At 37.0% G+C, this 21,086-nt stretch overlaps 1 protein-coding gene and 1 non-coding gene across 2 annotated transcripts; both read left to right on the forward strand.

Moving 5' to 3' along the window:
* Window positions 1-1,658: 1,658 nt before the first annotated feature.
* Window positions 1,659-19,222, forward strand: LOC135688609 (vigilin). The gene is made up of 16 exons (XM_065205546.2): window positions 1,659-1,821; window positions 2,419-2,735; window positions 7,947-8,112; window positions 8,561-8,817; window positions 9,016-9,334; window positions 10,025-10,236; window positions 10,677-10,781; window positions 11,965-12,183; window positions 12,512-12,949; window positions 13,407-13,733; window positions 14,410-14,544; window positions 14,955-15,428; window positions 15,845-16,084; window positions 16,640-16,870; window positions 17,846-18,058; window positions 18,491-19,222. Exons 2-16 carry the CDS (start codon window positions 2,466-2,468, stop codon window positions 18,755-18,757), a joined length of 3,873 nt encoding a protein of 1,290 aa, XP_065061618.2. The 5' UTR covers window positions 1,659-1,821; window positions 2,419-2,465; the 3' UTR covers window positions 18,758-19,222.
* LOC135688619 (small nucleolar RNA Z195/SNORD33/SNORD32 family) lies at window positions 17,291-17,372 on the forward strand. The gene has a single exon (XR_010516393.2). It is a non-coding gene; the product is annotated as a small nucleolar RNA Z195/SNORD33/SNORD32 family (small nucleolar RNA).
* Window positions 19,223-21,086: the final 1,864 nt, after the last annotated feature.

Genomic DNA, 21,086 nt, shown 5'->3' on the forward strand with positions numbered 1-21,086 from the left:
GTGCAGTGTCGTGGCACTACCAAGTAATTTATGGTATGTGTTATGGAAACAGTTTGAGAGGAAAACGACTTAGAAAATTCAAGATTATTGGATTTATCAAAAAAATTTCAGCTCTAGGTACTTTCAGTTATTTCTTAGAACCGTGAATTTCTTCTAATTTGATGGTTAACAGTTTTCAGAGACACAAAATTGAGCCCGGGGTGTTAAGAATCAAGTTTAGTGAATCAAGCTGCACTATGGTTGGGTCCGACGCGTAAGACTTTTTCTGAGTTCATATCTTCTAGAAAGGCCAAAAAAGCATCTCCCAGACCATGTTTAACAAAATAATATACCGCTCAGGATAGACAATTCAACATTTCTCAGAAGAACACAGATTATCATTTCTTGGCGGAAATTGGGTAGGGGATGCTTAAACTCTAGTTACAGACGTTGGGGAAAGAAAAATGGGGATCTTTGGCTCATGTTCACAGCAGAGAATCGCAATACTGACATATTTTGCTTTTTCCAAATGTGTGTTTTCTATTCAAGAGCAAGCTTTGTTCCTGAAACAATATAGGATAGAAAAATAAGGATATAACTACAATAACATATTCACGCTCAAAAAGAAAATTTCTTAATGATATTTAGGCTGGGCAAAATTCATAGCATTCATACAATAAAGAGTGTAATCATTCCTCCCTCATTATAAAATGCAAAGGTACTTCTTTATTGACGTAGTACTTTTGCGCAAATCACTTTTATTTCTTTCCCTCTTTGTCTCTACAGTTAAAAAGAAAACACATAATTTCTTTTATTTGTGTCTATGCTATTTTCAGGTCACTAAATGTGCAGTTAAATTAAGGAGCTATAATCTATTATGGAGATCTTGGTTCCACAATTCTTCAAGGGATCCAGAAATGAGGAACTTTAAGAATTAGACTTTGAGTTAGGATTTAAGATGTCTAAAAAAACCGTGTATTGGGTATTTGTATAATGTGGATTTGTCGAGATTTATGGCGACTTAAACGTTCCTTTTCTTACATATTTTTTTGGAGATTTATTCAAGGGGTGACCGGTAGATAAGATATTTGGGGCGATTCGCCCTTTGGGCACAGTTACTGTCCTCGATATCACTCTGCATACATAAATAACGGCCATCAACAATAGTCAAATTGCGCTTGACACCATGACATGGTGGTTGAGGTTTGTTGCAATAACACAGAAAACTTAGTTTGGTTCTAACCCAGCTACCAGGGATTCCTTTCTTTAAAAGGAAATTACGATAATTTCTGAAAGAATCATTTTGTTCCAGTTTTGGGGGGTCCAGTCCCCCCTTCGTTCCCCCGGGATTAACGGCCCTGTACTGAAGAACAATAAGCAATGTGTGTAGTTATGGAAATTTCGATGTGCTGGTAGAAATCACGTGCAAGGTCAAGGTTCTTTCCTTACAAAGGAAAAATATCTTCCGGTGTGGGGAATGGGATTGAGTTTGTATGTTCAGAATGTTTATTACCAGTCTACCAGTCACATAGTCACATAAATTTTCCTAATTATGAAAAGGAGGCTGACAATGCAAGCTCGAGGCTGTGAAGCATAGATTTGATTGGCTGCTTGAGTAAGACGTCACCAAACTTTTAATTATGCTAATAGATTAGTTTTTTTTGCATAATTATAAAAAATTTCAACGTAGACTTTCTTCGCTGATACTTTGCTATCAGGATAGTGTTGTGCAGATTTTTCTGACCATTTTGTTACGTTAAATCAGCCAAGCTGTGGCTTTTCAAGGCAAAAGCTAATCCAGGGAACCGATTTTAGCCGGCAGTGGCCACCTCTGCTCGTCAGGTATATTTATTCGCTCGATAACTATTTAATATTTGATAGCTCATGGACTGCCATGTCACGTCCTCTTGTGGCCTAGTTGATCGCCCGTGGCTGATTTCAATCAGTGCGGGTACAAGTCATGAAACTCGTTATCTTATGTCGGTAATACATCTCGTTAAATATGATCTTCAAAGTAAGGTCAATTTTCTTGTTCATTTATTTTTAAGGATATTTCATTTTTGTGCCAGTGCATTGGGCCTTTTCGCATTCAATTCTGGACGTCCCTTTTTCATAATCCTAAGCTCGAACTGTCAATTTCGTAAATGAATTTTCCTCTTTGGTTCAACTTTTTTAATGTTTTTGAAAGCATATATATATTCATATTGTTCTGAGATTGCTTGAAGCTCAATCTCCATATCAGGAAGGATAGTTATTTAGTTTCACTGATTATAGCACCGAGTGATTATATTGTGGTGTCCTTGAAAGAGACGACACGTCGTGCAATTCACGATGCAGTGTCACGGTTTGTTGGTCGGTAGAGATTTTGAAAGAGTCTGGTAAGTCTGCAATCTATTTTCTTTCATGTTATTTCAAACACAAATCTTCCTTTTATTCTAGTGGGGCTGCTAGAACTTGACCGTACAAACGGACAGGAATAACGGAATATGGATTTAAACTATTACAGCGAGGAGATGGATCCGAAGGGCTTCGCTGAAAACATGGCTAACAACTGTAACGGAACAGAAAACCACGAATCAATCCAGGGAAAGTCTGTGGAGGATGAAGCGCCACCAAGCTACGCTGACGCCTTTCCTCCTCTGCCAACGACGCCAAATGACAGCACCGAGAAATCCGCTGTGCCTGCAACAAAATGGGGAAAGCCAGAAACAAAGCACGTCGCCAAAGCGAAACCTATGATCACAAATATAACACAGGTAAAAGGCGCTGTTTAGTGCATTGCTTGGCCTACCTTTTAATTCTCTGATTTTCATTTTTGATAGGATATTTAGAGAAATTGAAGCCCGAAATGCCATTGTATCTTCTAGATTTGACGAAAAATGTCGTCAATTTTTTTTCTATCAAACAGAGGTAAGTTAAAAAACAATCATTGAATATATAAATTGTAAGTTTTTTAGTTTGCTTTTTATTTTTCTGTGGTTACCAATTTCTTTCTTTTTGTGCAACCTTTGTCATGACATATTGATAATGTTGTGGTCTCAAGTCTGGGCATTTTTGAAAATTGAAAAGATGCCAAAAAATTTCTGGCTCATAAGCAATTACTGTTTACATTTATAATGTTGGTAGCACAAAGATTGTGCTTTCAGTATCTTGACTGTCCTCTTCTCTACAATTACTTGTCTCAAATGTAAGTTTTAACAGGTTACCTTACTTTAATTCACAATTCCCTTTAGTAAAATTTTGATTAAGTATTGCTACTGCAGTATGATAAGTATTATTTGTAATTATCATATCAAAAACTTCCCAAATTTTGTAAATTTTGTTTCACTGAGGATTCACTTTTTGGAGGATAAAAGGCAAGGAAAACAAAAGCAGAAGCAAAAACAAACTCATAAAATACTTTTTCATCATCTTTGAGTAAATTGGAGATAAAAAATTGTCATTCTTTTGCTTTCCAGTTGTCTGATGCAAACTAAACAAGCATTAAGAAATTGATTTAACACATACCCCAAAAAATCTTATAAAAAAGAAGATTCACTACTTAGTCTTATGCCCATGTAAAGGAATTAAGGCTATAAGGGGTAACTTAGTGCACAATTAATCCAATGCCGCATTTGTTTTATTGCATACATACCCAATTGGGTAAATCTGAAAATTGATGTAAAATCTGAAAAATTAGTAAACAGATTAAACTTAGGACTTTTATATGTAGCAAAAGGATATATTTCTAATTGGCACATAAGTAAGTGGGGAGGGGGGGCTCAACATGTTAAAAACCAAAAGCAGGGTGGTTTTTGGTATGATTTGTAGTATATTTTGGAAATTATTGAGAGGGGGGGCGAAACCCCTGTAGCCCCCCTTCTGCAGTCCCTGGTCAATTTGATAAGACACATAATATTTAAAGCTTCTGGCTTGGGATAATCAGAAGTTTTAGTTTTAAAGGGAAGTAAAAGAAGAGAGAGGGATACTTTATGTTGTGAGTTCAGAGCTGATAGGGTTTTAATGGGAAATTCAGATGTAATAATCAGTTGGTGAATTCAAAGAAAGCTTTGCTGGAGAAAATAGCATCAAATATTTGTGCATTATATGCATTCTGTAGTTGAATTGAAATTTGTCACTTATGCAATGCCCATTGATTAAGGTATTAGAAAAGCAAATTATTGTTAAGGCTCACAAGCTGTGTTGTCTGTCAACGGTCATTCACTTCAGAGTAAGAAGTCAGTCTCATTCATTGGCTGTATCATTTATTTAAAAAGTTATTCCATGTATGAAATTGCTTAGTTGTTCAACTTTCCAGACCCTCTTTGGGCTAGAATAGTGGCTACATAACTGCAGCTATTGAAATATACATCGATCAAATACAGTTTCTCAACATGATCAAATATTAAAAGTTGTTGACACAGAAGGACAGCTGTGTACATCATAAAACAATCCTATTTTGTATATATCTGTTTTATGGGTAAATATATTTTAAATGCAATACCTGTTTGTTTAATCATGCTGTTTCCTTGGCTTCTCCAGAGTTTATTTGTAAAGCTCTTCATGAAGCTAAAAACCTAACACTGATTTTAATTATGCTAGAAAAATGTTAAAACTTTGATTGCTTTGTATCCTGGTAATAGAAAATTAACCTTGCCTGAAGGTTTATTAAAACATGACATGGATGGATTACAGTTTTTATAGCTGTTGTCTTGTGGTCCCATTTCTAGATAAATTTCTGGTAAAAGTGTGATATTCAAAATTAAGAGAACATATGCTCTAAATATCATAATATTTTGTTGATAAAATGACACTTTGCTATAGGAAAGTATGGGACATTCAATGTTACCATGTATAAGACACACCCTAAAACAAAGCCAATAATAACTTGAAAAAAGAGCTTCTTATAGATGGCGAAATAGGGTACTTTAGGGCATTGTCCAAAATTTACCTGATGTTATGTAAATTAAATACCTGATGTTATGTAAATGATGTCCTGACTGCACAAAAATTTATGCAATGCACTTTTTTAAAAGAAACAAAGGTTAATGTTATAACCAGTTTCTTACCATTTTGGCAAATCCCAATTTCAGTTTCCTAACAGTTTCCCTTTATTTTGGTCATTTTTTAACATTTAATATTTTGGTCAGGTTTCAATATTTAATTTTTCAATCATACTAGGAAGTTTCAATAAAGAGAGTTGTTAAGGGAAGTTTCCTCAGCTGCAGACAGTGTGACTGGACAATGTTTATTGTTTTCAAATGCATATTGATCAAGAAATTTGTTTCCATTCAAACACTATTTTTGGACTTTGGAATCATATTTTTAGACTTTGGAATCTATTCTCTGTTTCTAAAGCCTGAAATACACAATCAGTTTTTATCAGTTTTTTGACTGACAGTCTTCAATTTCACAAAAATCGATGTCCTCCATACACGATCAGTTTTCTTCAGTTTTGGAATGAGTTCACATTTTGATTAGATCGGCTCTTTTTTGAAATGGAGCTTGATCAAGAAACAACTGCAGTTCTTCTGGCCGCGGCTCTGGTCATCAAAAAAGGCGAAAATATCGAAAAAAGAAAACAAGAAACAAGATCTGTTTGGGTAAAGCCATGGTTGAGTAGGAGGACTAACCTCGGTGTTTATGACACTCTTCTACAAGAGTTAAGATCAGACGATGAAGCAGAAGATAGAAAATTATTGAGAATGAGGCCTGAAAATTTTGACGAGTTGTTTGAGCTTCCCTCCATGTATCTATGAATTCATCTGTATTCACAACTTTTTCACCATCTTTAAATCACACTTATCCACGCTGCTCTAAAAAATTGGCACCTTGCGCAAGGGGATTATAGGGGCACCAGCTTTAAACAATGGAGTCTACATAAATGAATAGAAATCCCATCAGTTAAAAACTGACAAATTTGGACGTGTTCAACTTTTTCAGTCAAGAACTGAAGGTCATCAATGCATCAGTTTTTATCAGTTTTTGCTAAATACACGATCAGTTTTTGACTGAAAACTGAAAACTTTCAGTTAAAACCTGATAAAAACTGATCGTGTATTTCAGGCCTAACATTTTAGTCCAACCAAGGTTTTAGTTAAATAAATTATGGGTTGTTTCAAAATTTGATTGTTTCTTATTATTTTTGCTTTAAGCACTGAAAGTTCTCAATTTTCTCTGGCTGTCCAGCACCTTTTTCTCAAAGCGTGTTTCTATTCAAAATATCTGTCCCTATTAAGCACCCCTCTTTTTTATATCAATAGACAGTTAAGGTGCTAATTAGAGGATTCACTCAAAGATTTTTAATCAGTTCATTTTTTATGTAAACAGGTCAACTCTAGGGCAAAGTAGGTTTCTTTTGATATCACTGCTGCATCAGATTACAGTGCTTTTTGTGTAGACTTTGAAGCTTTCTATTCTGTATACTGCATTCTTAGTATAAGCATTTATATGCTTTGACACATTAGCATCATTGTCACCTAACTTGTCAGGTATTCGTTATCAAACCTGGCCATTAATTTAAGTTTGTGTTAAATTGCTCACCAAAGAAATTAAATTAACTATTTAGGTTGTTGTTTTGGGTAAGGTTGTTGAGATTTTGTACCATATTTCTTGTGGAGTTGACTTGTCAGTTTACTGCAGTATGCTAATACAGTACAGTACATTCTAGTCATCTAATAATAAACAGCATGATAAGACCAAAGCAGTGGCGGCTCGTGGAGTAAATTATTGGTGGGGCTGATGACAAAATATTCAAAATTTAAAGCCATAGACACGAAACATCAAGAATAATAAATCGCCTTTCCATTCTTTACTACCTCCAATCAACAAGGCTATCATCATTTTGAAAGTTTTAATTGAAAACAACAAGTGCCACTATTAATTATGTGTAATTCAAAGTAAACAAAGAAATAAACTTTGTGTAATGTTGGCAAGATCATCTTTGTTTGTTCAAGTCCGCTGGACTGTTTCTCTCTTCACAAAGACCAGTTTCTCTTCAAGATCAACATTGCCTATCACAACAACAAATATTCAGCTATCGTTGAATTGAATTACTTGGGGCTAGTTGGAACTAGCCCCAAAGGAATGCAGATTCATGCAGAATTGACCAATCAGAAGGCAGTAATCAATTGAATAGTTGAGTCATGAAAATCACTTGATTGGTGCATTCTCTTCTAGTTTGGAGCTAGCCCCAAAAGCTCAGGAGATTGTTTCTGATACACGTGTTTGTCCAGTTTTCAAAAGAACCATGGGCATTAGGACCTACACAAACAAGAGATTGGAAAAATGGTGAAACTCGAAGCAACAAAATTAGTGAACAGTGCTAAAATAATAATTGATGTTGATATTATTCACGTTTATAAATGTGAAAAGGAATGCCCAGATACACGAGCTGCCACTGGACCAAAATGCAAAAAATGCAATAAAACATTGAAAAAAGCAAACATTTGAGTAGACAGAAGTTTTTGGTCTGACACTCTTCAGAGTATAAAATGTCAGAACATAGATAAAAAACTCTACGCTAGGAAATATATATAGCCAGTTGTGGATCGAAGTAGGCCAATCAGAAACGAGAGCATATGACTGTTAAGGTTGCCCAATCAGTGCCTTTTTTCTACACAATGACCTCAGCAATTTGTTAGGTCGTATCAAGAACAGGAACAACAAAAATATTTTATCTTAAAAGTTTCTTTATTCAAAGTTTGGATCAAGTTTTTCCAGCATTTCAATCAAAATGTTAACATACACTAGATATACATGATATCATAACACTTGCTCCACAAATAATATTGGGCATATGTATTTTAAATATGCTTGCATCAACCTTTGACTGAAGTGCACAGTGCAAAATCTCATCATCCTTTTTGGGATTATAATTGTACTTTGCAGATGTCACAAAACTTTGTTCGAAGTATTTATATACTAGCATAAAAATGCTTGTGGCTTTCTTAGCAAATTGTTAAATTGCACGTGCTTTTGTTAATTAGGTTTTCAATGTCCCCTATGAAGAAAAGAAGTACAAGAATTTCAACAGCTTTGGCAATGGTGAACTTGACAAGCAAAATGCAGCAATTCGCGAGGTCATGTCAAAAACAGGAACAACCATTGAGGTTTGCAATGCTAAGGATCAAAGTCTGACAATTCTGGTTACAGGTGAATTATTTTAAAGTTCTGAGAATAGTGATATTCACAGTTTTTCAGCAAGCAGCCTAAAGTGCTTACGTCTATGGAACGTGTGAGCATCATTTCTCTGGTTTGTTGCTAACTAAACCCTAGGCCAAAGAGACTGCCAAAACCAATTCTAACAGACAAAATCATCTCAGTTTCAATGAGATCCACCTCTAAAATTCTTTTAAGTTGGTTTGGTGAGTGATTTAGACACTTGAAACTGTATCAGGTTGTTCTGATAAAAATATCATCCCAAGACACACAGAGGATTATTTTGCATATTTTATTATTGTCTCCCTGATACTAGGGACTGTCCTGACAAGATTCTCAGTGGATTCTATTGCAGGTGTTGCTTATCAAAAAAATTTTGCAGTAAATGTTAATAATCTTACAGTTTGAAAGTAATACATTAACACCTATTTTGTTTCATTAGGAAAAAAAGAAAGTGTTGCCCAGGCAAAAAGATTGGTACTCAATGCACTTCAAACCCAAGGAGAGATTAAGTTGAACATACCCAAGGAACATCACAAGTACCTTCTTGGCAAAGGAGGACAGAAACTCAAGAATTTGGAATTACAGACAACGGCCAAAATTAACATCTCAAAGGACAGTGATGTTGTGACCATTGCTGGAACACGGGAGGGAATAGCCAGTGCCAAACATGAGATTCAGTTAATATCAGATGAACAAGTATGTTTTTCTTTTATATCTAAGATTATCTGTTGGCAGCCATTTGTGTAGATAAAGCTTTACCCCATTTTCTTTTTGACTTGAAATTCTGATAAAATCCTCAGAACTATTGTGTTGAAAACAGCTACATCACCAATTTGAATATATTTTTCCTAAGTCCCCTGAAAACTAGTGATTTTTTTACAAACCTTTTCTTAGGCCAAGTTAGCCTTTGAACGCATGCCAATCCCAAAGATCTATCACCCATTTATTTTTGGACCAAACAATACCACTTTGGAGAATTTGATGTCAATGACTGGAGCCAGGATCAACATACCACCACCAACAGTGTATAAAGATGAGTTGACTGTTGCTGGAGATAAAGATGGTGTCAAGAAAGCTGTTAGAATGATAATGGACATCTTTGAAGAGAAAAGACGAAAGTGTACAACAGTGACTGTTGATGTGCCAAAAGCACAGCACAAGTACATCATCAGGCCAAGAGGACAGGGAATCCAGGAAATCTTTGCAATGACAGGCAAGTTAGGCATCATGTAGATGAATAAGAAACTATTATTGTGTATTATTTTTGATTTTAGAACTTGAAAGGGTACAATCCCTGCCAAAAAACTGCTTGTTTTATACTTGTTTCCAGGTGTACCCTTAATCATTTGATAACGTTATTATCTGAACATTATCCAAAGAAAAGAAAGGTAATATTTAATTTTTGTGAATCGCTCTAACTTTGATTCTATCCAGTCGTACTCCTCTGGCTTACCACAGCGAAATGAAACAATATCGTTTTTGACTGATTTAAAGCAGAGGTATAGTGGCCACCTGTTTTGCCTAGATACTGCTTGTTTAGTAGTGAGGCTAAGACAGTGACAGTTTGAAAAAAGTTTCAATAAATCTTTGCCAGCTATTGCACAGGAAAAATGTTTTAAAACAATTACCTGATGTATCTAGTGCCTTAGTTTCCTTTATTGAGTTGAAAATCATTTTGTTCATTTCCATGTTTACCAATTGATGACCTGTCAATTTCAAAATGCTGTTTTGCAGCTAAGGAGCAAGGAGTTAATTAGGGAGAGGTATGACCTTGTGTAAAGGGAATAACTGTCTGAGCTAGCAGTTGCACAATATTGATGTCCTGTTTCTCAAGTTGTATCAATGCTGTATCACTTGAATATGAATTAGATCTTCTAAACGGTTTTTCCTTGTTTACTTTTAGGTGTTTCTGTTGAGGTACCACCAGACAAGGTAGATCAGAACAGAATAACATTGAGAGGTGAACCAGACAAACTTGGTCTTGCACTGACCCAGGTTTATGCAAAAGCCAACAGTGTTGTTACAGTTGAGGTTGAAGCTCCAAAATGGCTGCACAGATTTATCATCGGACGATCAGGACAGAACATTAAGAAAATCACAGAAGGCTATCCCAAGGTTTGTTTCATTTGGTTGGAGTAATTTTTTAATTTTTTAAAAGAGTTGTAAAACAAAAGTGTAAATTAATATTTTTATCAGATTACTGAGATATAAACTGCAAAATTGAATTTTTTTATAATGATCCTTTTTGGATCTATGATATTTCATATTCATTGAAAGTCTCTGCTAGTTGGAGTTGTTTTTTCTGTGTTTGCTCCCTCCTCTTTTGTAAAGCGTTAGATTCCTTCTTACAGCCTAATTTTAATTTATAGCTCCATTTGTGACAAGAAAGTGTATAGGTTTCACTGAGATCTTTGTATTTCACTGTTTGAAAAATCATTTCATTGCATTATGTACATATGTTTAGTTTTCCTTTGTTGTTTACGCATTTCTGATGGTGCTTTACAGCCCATTTTTTAACCGCTTTAGATTTTTGAAATTGCGTGGCTATATTTCAGCTTCATGTGGAGTTCAGCAAGGAAGAAAATTTGATCAAGCTTGAAGGACCACCAGATGAGGTTGAATCTTGCCGTAATGCATTCAAAGCCTCCATTGATGAACTGGTAAGAAACATTCGATGACTTGATCGTTGTTCGCAAAGTTACTGATAGTCATTAAGCCGTTTAAGGAGAATCAACAGAGGCGTGAATTGTTCATGATCACATCACATGACCTCCTTTAAGATTTTCTCCAATTGTGGATTCTGAGTTTTTAACTTCTTGACACTAAATAAAAAAGATGCTTATTTCCATTTTTATGATGTTCTTAAATGAAAAGCCTTTGCTTGCTGTTTAATATATTCATATCCGGCTCAGGGGTAGGCAAAACTAGTTGTCTTCACTAGTTTTTTTTGTATCAAAAACACTGAAAGATTGCTGCACCAACAAAATTGGCATTATTAATCTGTGACCATTGTACTTTGATGTTTTGGTTCACTCACTTTGCCTTACTACTTGGGTCTATTTCATCAATTTGAAAAATATAACATTATAACATATATCAGGATTTTAGAGGTAACCCATAAATATCATAAAATTTCATCCCAGTACATTATTTAACCCTTGAAGCAACGGCACCCTGAGCAGGAAATAACGTGTTTTGTCGGCTGGTGTGAAATAGCATTGCTGGTAGCCTAATCATAGAATTTGCCTTTTTGATCCTTTCATGGTACCTGCTACCTTGGGCAGGATCCGTTTCTGAAATCCGTTTATTATTAACTATCTTGTTCTATATCCGTGCCTCACCTGGACAGTAAATTTGTAAATATTGTGACGCTTCTGTGGTCTCATGAGAAATTCTTGTGTGTAATTTTGTTTTCTAACTGGTCTGATGTTTCTAGGGCCTTGTAGGAAGTTGATGGTCGCTGATTGGTCAAGACAATAAACCAATCAAACGCGTCTTGCTTCTTCTCACACTGCTTTAGATCCGCATCTGGATATAAATTTCCGCTTACTGTTTGGTCATTATCTGACCTACTTTACTATTCGCTGAAAAATATAGGACAAAAACGACTCAAGCGTACTCAATATTTAAGATAGTATCATGATCATATAACAATCACAACTTTCATCATTCATCCGTTGTTTGTTTCTTACATATTTGCCTTTTCAACAGCTTTTCCCTAAATGATGCTGATTGCAAGCACACGTTTTCCTGTTAAATTTTCTCTCCTATGCTTTCAAACATTAAAGAAGACACGGCTCTTAGTTGTTCAGCTTTGCTTACGTATTGCCTGTTAATTCCTAGAAAAACACCATGGATTATACCGAGTTCAGTGTCCCTCAGAAGTGGCACCGACATATCATTGGAAAGAATGGAGGGAACATAACGCGTATCAAGAACGAGAGTGGAACATCTATCAATTTCCCATCTGATGACATCGTCTCTGATACTATTCGTATCGAAGGAAGCCCAAGTGGTGTTGCAACTGCCAAGGCGGAAATCATGCAAATGGTCGCTAAAATGGTAAATATTGTCCTCCTGTAAAAGCCCATCATAGAATTTACCTCTTTTCAGTTAAATTTACCTTCGTGTCTTTTCTTAAGTTGTTTGAGAAGTGTCTGGCTTTCTGCGAGGAACGAAACAGATGGAACCTCGAGGAATTATTATTGATGCGGCAGAGACAATACTGAAAATTTATGCAAACATTTTGTGGTAGAGTTCTGCTTGATAAGCTGGGGAAAATCCCAAAGGTTGTAAAAACCTTCATTTCAAATAGGTCGCTATTAGCGTTGCCCAAGTTTTTATGTTTTCTGCAAATCACAACTTAAGACTCTTTGCTTCTGATCAACAGGAAAACGAAAAATCGCGAGACATAATAATTGAGCAGAAGTTTCACCGCACAATCATCGGGGCAGGCGGAGAGAACATCAACGAAATCAGAGACAACTACCGCGATGTGCAAATACTGTTCCCAGATTCAAACAAGAAAAGCAATGTTGTCACCATAAGAGGGCCGAAAGAGGAAGTGGATAAGTGCTTTGCTTACATGAAGAAATACGCTGCCGAACTCGTTGCTGCCAACTACCAGGTCGACGTGCCAATAATCAAGAAGTTCCATCGTAATATAATTGGCAAAGGGGGTCAAAATTTGAAAAAGATAAAGGACGAGACAAACACAACCATTAAAGTACCAAACGAAGGAAGTCCAAGTGACGTCATTGTCATCACAGGCTACAAAGCGCAAGTCGAGAAAGCAAGGGACATGATACTCGCCTTGCAGAACGAGCTGGTATGTTGATTGCGGTTACATTCTTTTCTATGTTGTGCCATAGAATGTCCTATCAAGGCTTCGTTTACCGATCCTAGCCAGCCAGATTTGTATTTGCCCCTCCTCATGCAACGAAAAGTATCAATTATTAACGTGAAATTGTTTTAAAAGTAGATTTGTGTAGCTTCGAGAAAGTTGGGTCTGAAATTGGCTGCAGCATTGCCTCCACCCTCAACCATACTTGTGAAAACGATGGGCCAACCTCGAAGAGGAGATTTGTGCACGTTCAGTTCTTGTGTCGTACTCTGAATCTTTTTCTGCGCGTGCCATGAAATTTAGCATGCCAAAATAATCAATTTTACTGTTTCAGGGTATTTTCTAATTGGTGCTTAAAGGTTCTTTATGTTTAATATTCCCATCTTGTTTAGGATCATAAGTCCCAAATGCCGTTTTTTCATTTATTCATTCCCATGTTTAGGCCAGTATCGCGACTGTCGAGATAAAAATACCTCAGAAATTTCATACGTCCTTGATTGGAGCCAAAGGCCGTTTGATCAAGTCAGTTATGGACGAATGCGGAGACGTGCACATCCATTTCCCTGCCGAAGGAGCCAGCAGTGATACTGTCACAATCAGAGGAGTGAAGGAGGACGTTGAGAAGGCGAAAGTTCAGCTATTGGAGATGGCAAGTGACAGTGAGAAGCAGTTCGCTGAAAGACAACTGAGCAGCTTCAATGCGGAGGTGCATGCCAAGCCTGAGTTTCATAGATACTTGATTGGACGTGGAGGAGCAAATATCGCAAAGGTAAGTTCGATGAGTGCCATGTTAATTTGCGTTGTTTTCCCCATAAATGTATATTTGTTATAATTTTTAAAGCATTTCGCGAGGTTGGTTTTGTTCAGATCCCATTCTCTCAATGGACATCTCTTTACAAATTCGTCAAATATAAGAGTTTTCGGATGTTTGCTGAATAAGTTCTTTGTAAGCCGAATAAGAATCAGAGCTCAGTTACCTAGCCTAGCCGTTCTTCTTCTCGCTATTGCCTTTGAAAAAATTGTCCTCTTCAATATTTTCATAGCCCCTGTCATCGGGTACCATTTTTGTGCAAGAATCTATGATTCCAACATTCATCTAGCGCTCTTCAACATCCTCTCAGCCATTCTGTTCTGCACATTGACAATTTAAAGCATCTATCTCTAGAAATCTAACTCAAGGGCTCGGCTTATTCATTTACCAAAAGCTTTGACATGATTTATGTCATAACTCATTGATGCTAGCTTTTAGTGTTACTTTTGATAGTTTTTCTAAAGCTGCAAGTTTATTAGCTATTAACATTTTTTGGGGCCAGGGTTCTGTTTACTTTCCCAAATGGTTTGTGATTGAATCTTTGCCCTTTTTCTGATATAGGGAATATGGATCAAATCTTTTTGTTTCTTGGTGCAGTGTTATTTTCATTTGATTTCATTTTATCTTAATAAAGATTCGGGCCAACACCGGTGCAAGAATCTTGTTCCCCACTGCCAAGGACACCGACAAAGATTTGATCACAATTATTGGAAAGCAGGAGGCAGTTGAAGCTGCGAAGGAGGAGCTGTTGAAGAAGATCAAGGACTTGGTAAGTCGTCCCGGAGTTTGGTTGACGTCACAATCTGGCGTTATTACTTTGTGTAGTGCTAAAATTTTAAACGGGAAATTTAGGAAGGTCGTGACTTGTTTGACTTAAAATTAGGCAACTCACTTTCTCGCAGGTAGAGGAAATAACATTAATGTGGTTATGATTGGTTGTATTGAGAGATTTTAGGCCTTATTGGCGATTACAAAAAAAATTCGTGATTAACGAGAAGGACTAAAATGGGCGTGAATATTATTGTTATAAGAGCCTGGCCATGACGCAACAAGAAAATGTATGAAAATATCTGAACGTTAAGGAAGGATAAACTCTATCTGTTTTTAAAATGCCTGTTATTCTGAAGTAAATGAGTCAAGAGTGGCTCGATTGTAACTGATTGTTCAATCCGTATGCAGGAAAACATTGTTGAAGACACAGTTGACATCATCCCAAAACACCACGCTTATTTCACTGCCAAAAGAGCAGCAGTGTTGCGAGATATTGCGGAGGAATTTGGAGGCGTGTCAATCAGCATGCCAAGGGAGGCAAACTCCACCCGTGTGACTTTGAAGGGCGCTGCAGACTGTGTTGAGGGTGCAAAAAAGAAGATGAAAGAAATCGAGGAAGATCTTGAATCGATGGTTACCATTGAGTGTGAAATCGCTCAGAAACACCACCGTTCAGTTATGGGGCAACGGGGAAAGAATGTCCAGGATATCACTTCCAGAAACAACGTGCAAATAAAGTTCCCTGACCGTTCTTTGGCCAATGGTAACGCAGAGAATGGAGAGGCCAATGAAAATGGTGATGTCAGTCCACGCCCTATGGCTGATATCATATTAATTACTGGGAAGCAGGAAAATGCTGAAAAGGCCAAAGAGGAACTCTTGGTATGTTTGATGTTTAATCGTTTATTTGCAACGACCTTGGGGAGGTTTTTGCCAAACTTGCAAGTGAATAAGGAGGAAGGAGGAAAAGGGTTACACTAGTTTTAATCGTATTCGCTTCTCAATACTTGATTAAACTGCATTTTAAAATCCACGATTATGTCTACACGTCGCTCTAATAGGGTTATTTTTCAGTAAACAAGGAAGTTATTGTATGTTTATACTCAAACCCTTGCAAACTAGTATTGGAATTAAGTTAAGACCCATAAAACACCAAATCTTTAGGATCATAAATTTCCCTAGCAAATAGGTTGGTAATTTCTAAATACTAACAATCGATTTGATTCTTTCTAGCAAAAACATTTTAGATCAGACGTGAAATACAAGCCGTTGCTTACAGAATTCTCCATTTCTTGCAGGAATTCGTGCCAGTGTCTGAGACAATGAATATCCCGTTCGATTACCATCGCTACATCATTGGCAAGAGCGGTGGCGAAGTCCGTTCGTTGATGAATGAGTTTGCAGTCAATATTGCCATCCCACCAACAAAGGACCAATCGGATGAAGTTGTTGTTACAGGACCTCCAAAGCATGTTCAGGCCGCCTTGGAAGGACTGAAGAAAAAGGTCGAGTCGATTGAAGCAGAAATGGAAGATAAGGTCAATATTTTTGTATCATGTTACTGCTACATTGTAACGAACAAACAGTGATGCTTTGTAAATTACCGAGAATATAGGTATTATTGATAGTACAAATACCAGGGAACGCGGTCCATATTACGGATTTCCTTTGGTATTATTGATAGTACAAATACCAGGGAACGTGGTGCATATTACGGATTTCCTTTTTTTGGGGGGTGGGGGGGCTAACATGCAAAAGACCAATAGCGAAATCACTTGTTTTATGCACAGTTTTTTTTAAAAATTATCGGGGTTGGCCTTAAGCCCCCAGCCTCTCTAACCCCTGCTTTCCTTTTCCCTACCAATTACATTAGTCATTTTCTACTTTAATTTAGGCTTGTGTAGAAAATATGCCCTAGGAATAAGAATGTATTGCATGATTAATTCCCCCAAAGTAAATTGAAAAAGCAGCATGGGATTTTTCTATGCGCTCTTTGGAGAAAAGAACTTGCTAGGCAATATCCAAGTAACTAGATCACAGTCCTTCAACATCCCCTCATCTGTGTGTTGAAGAAGTTCTTTTTTCTTTCGTAGAAATTGAGAAGCTTTCAATTGAGCATCGAAGTGCCGGTGAAATATCATTCAAAGATTATTGGCCGTGGCGGAGGAGTAGTGAGAAAGCTGCGCACTGACTATGACGTGCAGATTCAAGTGCCTTCCGCAGATTCAGAGGGTAAAGCAGAGAACCCCACCGTCATTCTCACTGGATATGAAGCTAATTGTGCCAAAGCTAAGGCTGCTATTCTTGAAATGGTCAGCCAATTGGTAAGTTGAGATAACTTAAGGGTTTCCATTCAATTTTCTGTTTCACATCGTCTGGACTCAGTATCATTAACCTAAAAACTACTGGAGACAATAAACACAGGAAAGTTAAAGTCCCTTTATGATAAAGAAAACAAGCTTTAGTTGTTTGACAAACATATATGAGCTGGAAACTATATTTGAAAGCTATACCCGTAATTTGGATACTTTGAAAAAAATGCTGTCATTTTTGATTTTGTTGGCCTTTTTGGACCGAAAAAGTCCGTTGAAGGTCAATATCTGTTGCCCTGTTCGCAACAAGATTTCTCACTTCAGCATTGAAAGTTACATACCCTTGCCGCTACAACTGTGGTTTGTCTGAAATGTATTTCAAATAAAGATTGTTTGTTAAGAAAACGTTGGATGGAGAGAGTAAGTGGAAACCCGTGAAATGATGAGTTGATATCCACAGACCTGTACTGATCTCTTTGATGATAAGATATCATGCACCACCAACTGATCATGGGTTTTTATCTGTAAATACTCTCATGCTTGGAAAATGAATTAACAGAGGCGTTGGTTTTTAAGGGACTATTGGGGATCGCTTTCTGAAGAGGATCTACATCGTGTATGATGTTGTTTAAAACCAAGAAAGATTTTAATAGGAAAATTCAGCCACCAATCATGGTTTTCTCTCGCGTCTTGTGTGATATTTGTCTATACCTTGAACATCTAGGGGCTGGGGGTGGAAATAAGGGTAGTTAGGGAATAACTGAAAAAAGAAAACGCACAATACAAATTGCTAATTGCTAATTGCTCCAAGAAATTTTTAGCAGACATTGTACTTAATATCATATAGCTAGCTGTGCTAACCGGTGTAGCAGAAGTACTATGACCAGGCAATTTGTGATACGGCACTCTTACTAAAATTTTGTTTGTTCTCTTAAAATTTTATTACTGAATATATGCTCCGTGTTACACAAAGCATTTACCATTCAGGAACAAATGGTATCAATCGACATCAAGATTGACCACAGAGTTCACAACCGCATCATTGGGCAGAAGGGCAAGTCTGTTCGCAAGATCATGGATCAGTTTAATGTTGACATTCGCTTCCCACGTGACCCAAATGAAGATGTTGTTACAATCACAGGACCCGAAGACGCTGTTGACGATTGTGAAGAGCATTTGCTTATGCTTGAGGAAGAATACGTAAGTTGCATTTATACCATGTCTACCACCTTGGCAAAATAACTCTACTGGGAGCTGGAGAGTAGTGACCTTCCGCCTCTATTTCATCTCCCCTTATCTCTTGTCTCCTCGTCGCTCCTCTTGTCACCTCGTCTCTCTTTTGTCTGCTTTTCAAGCCTGTTGTCTCTCGTCCAATTTCCTCTTTTCTCCAGGTCTCAACTCTTGTTTTTTTTTTCTAGCCTATTCTCTATCATCCTCACATCTCTGGTCTCCCTGTCTCCCCTCTTGGCCTATCTCTTGTCTCCTCCTTTCTCCTCATGTCTTCGTTTCTAGCCTGTTGTCTCTCATCCACTCTCTTCTCTTCAATAAAAGGTGTCTTTGCTAGCGAATAGTTTGATATTTATCTAGTAGCTGTATTAACATCTTTGTAAGACTGTCCTGTCTTTTTTACAGCTTGATGATGTGAGGGAGCGTTACGACAGTCGTAAAACTATCTCTGACTATTTTACCCAAAAGTCAAATCCGAATGATGATGACAGTAACAGCAAAGGCTTCGTGGTCCGTGATGCACCATGGCAACAAGGTGCTCCGAAAGGCGCTGGTAAGCAGGAAGTGCCGGATTCTTCCGACACCCAAGACTTCCCCTCTCTTGGTCTGGGTGCTCAAGCAACCAATGGGAAGCAAGGATCTGGTGCATGGGGGGCTTGGGGTCGTAGCTAATCTCCCAGTTCTAGATAACGTGGACTTGTCTAAAGACCAACAATGCAATTTAACTATTTTTGCGTCTTTGTAATTTTCATAATACATTTCTTGGCCAATGCTTTCAGTGTGATTTTTCACCTGAGATTTCCTACAATTTCGTTGTTTATTTTTGGGAAAACGCTGCATTCTGTTTCATTTCTGTTTCATTTCTGTTTCATGCACAAAAGCATTGGCCAAGAAACAGATTTATTAAACTGCCTATGCTTGCATAAGTGATCCTGTGATCAATCTTTGTATGGAATCAGCTCTACTTGTAAGACAGTCGTAATGTTCCTGCAGAGAGTTAGTTTTTGGGGCTATGCTAATGTCTTTGGAGTTCTTTTATCAAAGAGGTTTACGAGATTTATGAGCATAAATATTATTATTTTAATTAGAGTGCAGAAGTAGGAGATTTGAGAAAGGAAAATGAAATTTCAATTGAAATTTTAGCTGAATTTTCTCGTGTTATTCTTGAAACATTTCTGGTGACACGTGTATCATTTCATTTTCCAAGTGGGTATGCTTGCGGGTCACTTTCTCGCAATGTTTAGGTACATGGGCGTCACTTCATACTTTTTGTGGGGATGGGGGGGGGGGGGGTGGCTGCATATTCGCCCTGCAGAAAAAGTTTTGCCCTGGCAAAAGTTGGAAATGCTGGGAACTGGCTCTCAGTTATAATAATAATAATTCAATATATTTATGCAGGATAACCTTTTCAGTAAAAATGATACTGCTTATCAATAAGGGTCCTATGAAAATTAAAGTTTTTGAAGTAAAAGGATCAAAAGTTCAGGATTTTAAAAATAGTGAGTGTTTATTATCCGTTTAAAATTGACAAAGTACTTTTCATTTCTGATGTCACATGGTAGGCTGTTATAAACTGACGCTTCTTGAAAAGCGAAAGTTTTTCTTCCCGCCTCACATCTCACTTTTGGTAATTCCCATAACACTAAAATACCGTAACACTAACACATAGAATACGGTAAGTTGTTCCCGCTTTGATCCTTGCTCAGTGTCTCCACAAGTTCACCGATGTGTTTGCCTAACCTTGGGGAGACGAGCAAGAGAAAGTTTTTTAATGAGGTATCAAAGCTTCCCTCAACGCCATCAAAAATAATTATGGGGAAACTACCCTGCTGCATGCAAAATACAACAGGTGATTTTTATTCTCAAACATAATTATATTACCTCTACACTCTTTTTTATAAGAACAATTTTATAAAAACACGAGCTTCAAAATTAGTCAAAAGTTAAGAACAAAGTAAGAGCAAGCTGAGGCTGAGCTACCGTGAAAAGAATTTTCGAACAATGTTTCATCTCAAAAACGAGGATTTGTTTGCCATTTTGGGATGCTTTTTTCGGTGAATATTCAAACATGGCGGCAAATAAAGGTTTTCTCGTGCACTCTGTTGACAAATGGACCTGGACACCTCCCCAGAGTGAAAAGCTAGCAATCTCACTGCTTATACCCTATAAATTTAAGAACAAAATAAGAACAGTTCAGCCTCAAATTTTCGAAAAGATTAAGAACAACAGCATTAAATTCAATTTTATGTTTCTTATAAAGAAGATTGAAATGGTAAATTTGTTCTTAAATTTATATGGTAAGTGTCGGTAAGGCAGTTCAACGCAACAAGAAGTTTCTATAATAAATATCACTTAGGACAATTGTTTTGTAGTGTCAATGGTACCTTTGATGTCTTAACGTTCGTATGCTTAATAATCCTTTGATTCGGGCGTATCATTGAGACGTTATTTAACTGTGCTATGTATATTTCATTTATAACATTGTACTTAATGAGGAGGAATACAATCGGGCAGCCTCCATGTATGAATTTCGTTCCAACAGCACTGGTCTTTTTAAAGATGTATATTGTAATTTCAAGGACAAAGGTACCTACAAAGGGAGTATATTTTTGGGGCAGATAAAAGAGCCAACATATTTTATATAATTTGAATTAAATCTCTTCGGAGAGACAAATTGTTTAGATATGAATAATGCAGAGATCTGGAGGCTTAATCACAATTGCCAGAACCTAAACTACAATTACGATTAATTTTGAAAAAACTTGCAAAATTCACGAGGAAACCTGTTTGTTACTTTAAGCTTAATGAAAGGAAGAATAACTTTTTTAGATCTCGTTGCAAAAGCAAAACTGGCTAGGAGCCCGATGAACATCAGTGAAGTTTCATTTCTTCGCGCTGCCTTGGGTACAAAAATTATTTTTGCCGACAAAAAGGGCGTTTTCAAACTTTAAAGGTGTGGTCATTAGATAGATAATATATGCTGCTTTTATGCGTTTCTATA

Source organism: Rhopilema esculentum, chromosome 19 (genome assembly GCF_057945365.1).
Source record: "Rhopilema esculentum isolate cy_ngs chromosome 19, ASM5794536v1, whole genome shotgun sequence".
Lineage (NCBI taxonomy): Eukaryota > Metazoa > Cnidaria > Scyphozoa > Rhizostomeae > Rhizostomatidae > Rhopilema > Rhopilema esculentum.

Bases quoted from the DNA above. Each gene is read 5' to 3' on its own strand.
- LOC135688609 (XM_065205546.2), top strand. From the start codon at position 2,466: ATGGATTTAAACTATTACAGCGAGGAGATGGATCCGAAGGGCTTCGCT. The intron at 8,113-8,560 runs GTGAATTATTTT...TTGTTTCATTAG, and splicing joins TCTGACAATTCTGGTTACAG to GAAAAAAAGAAAGTGTTGCC. The intron at 13,734-14,409 runs GTAAGTTCGATG...ATCTTAATAAAG, and splicing joins GAGGAGCAAATATCGCAAAG to ATTCGGGCCAACACCGGTGC.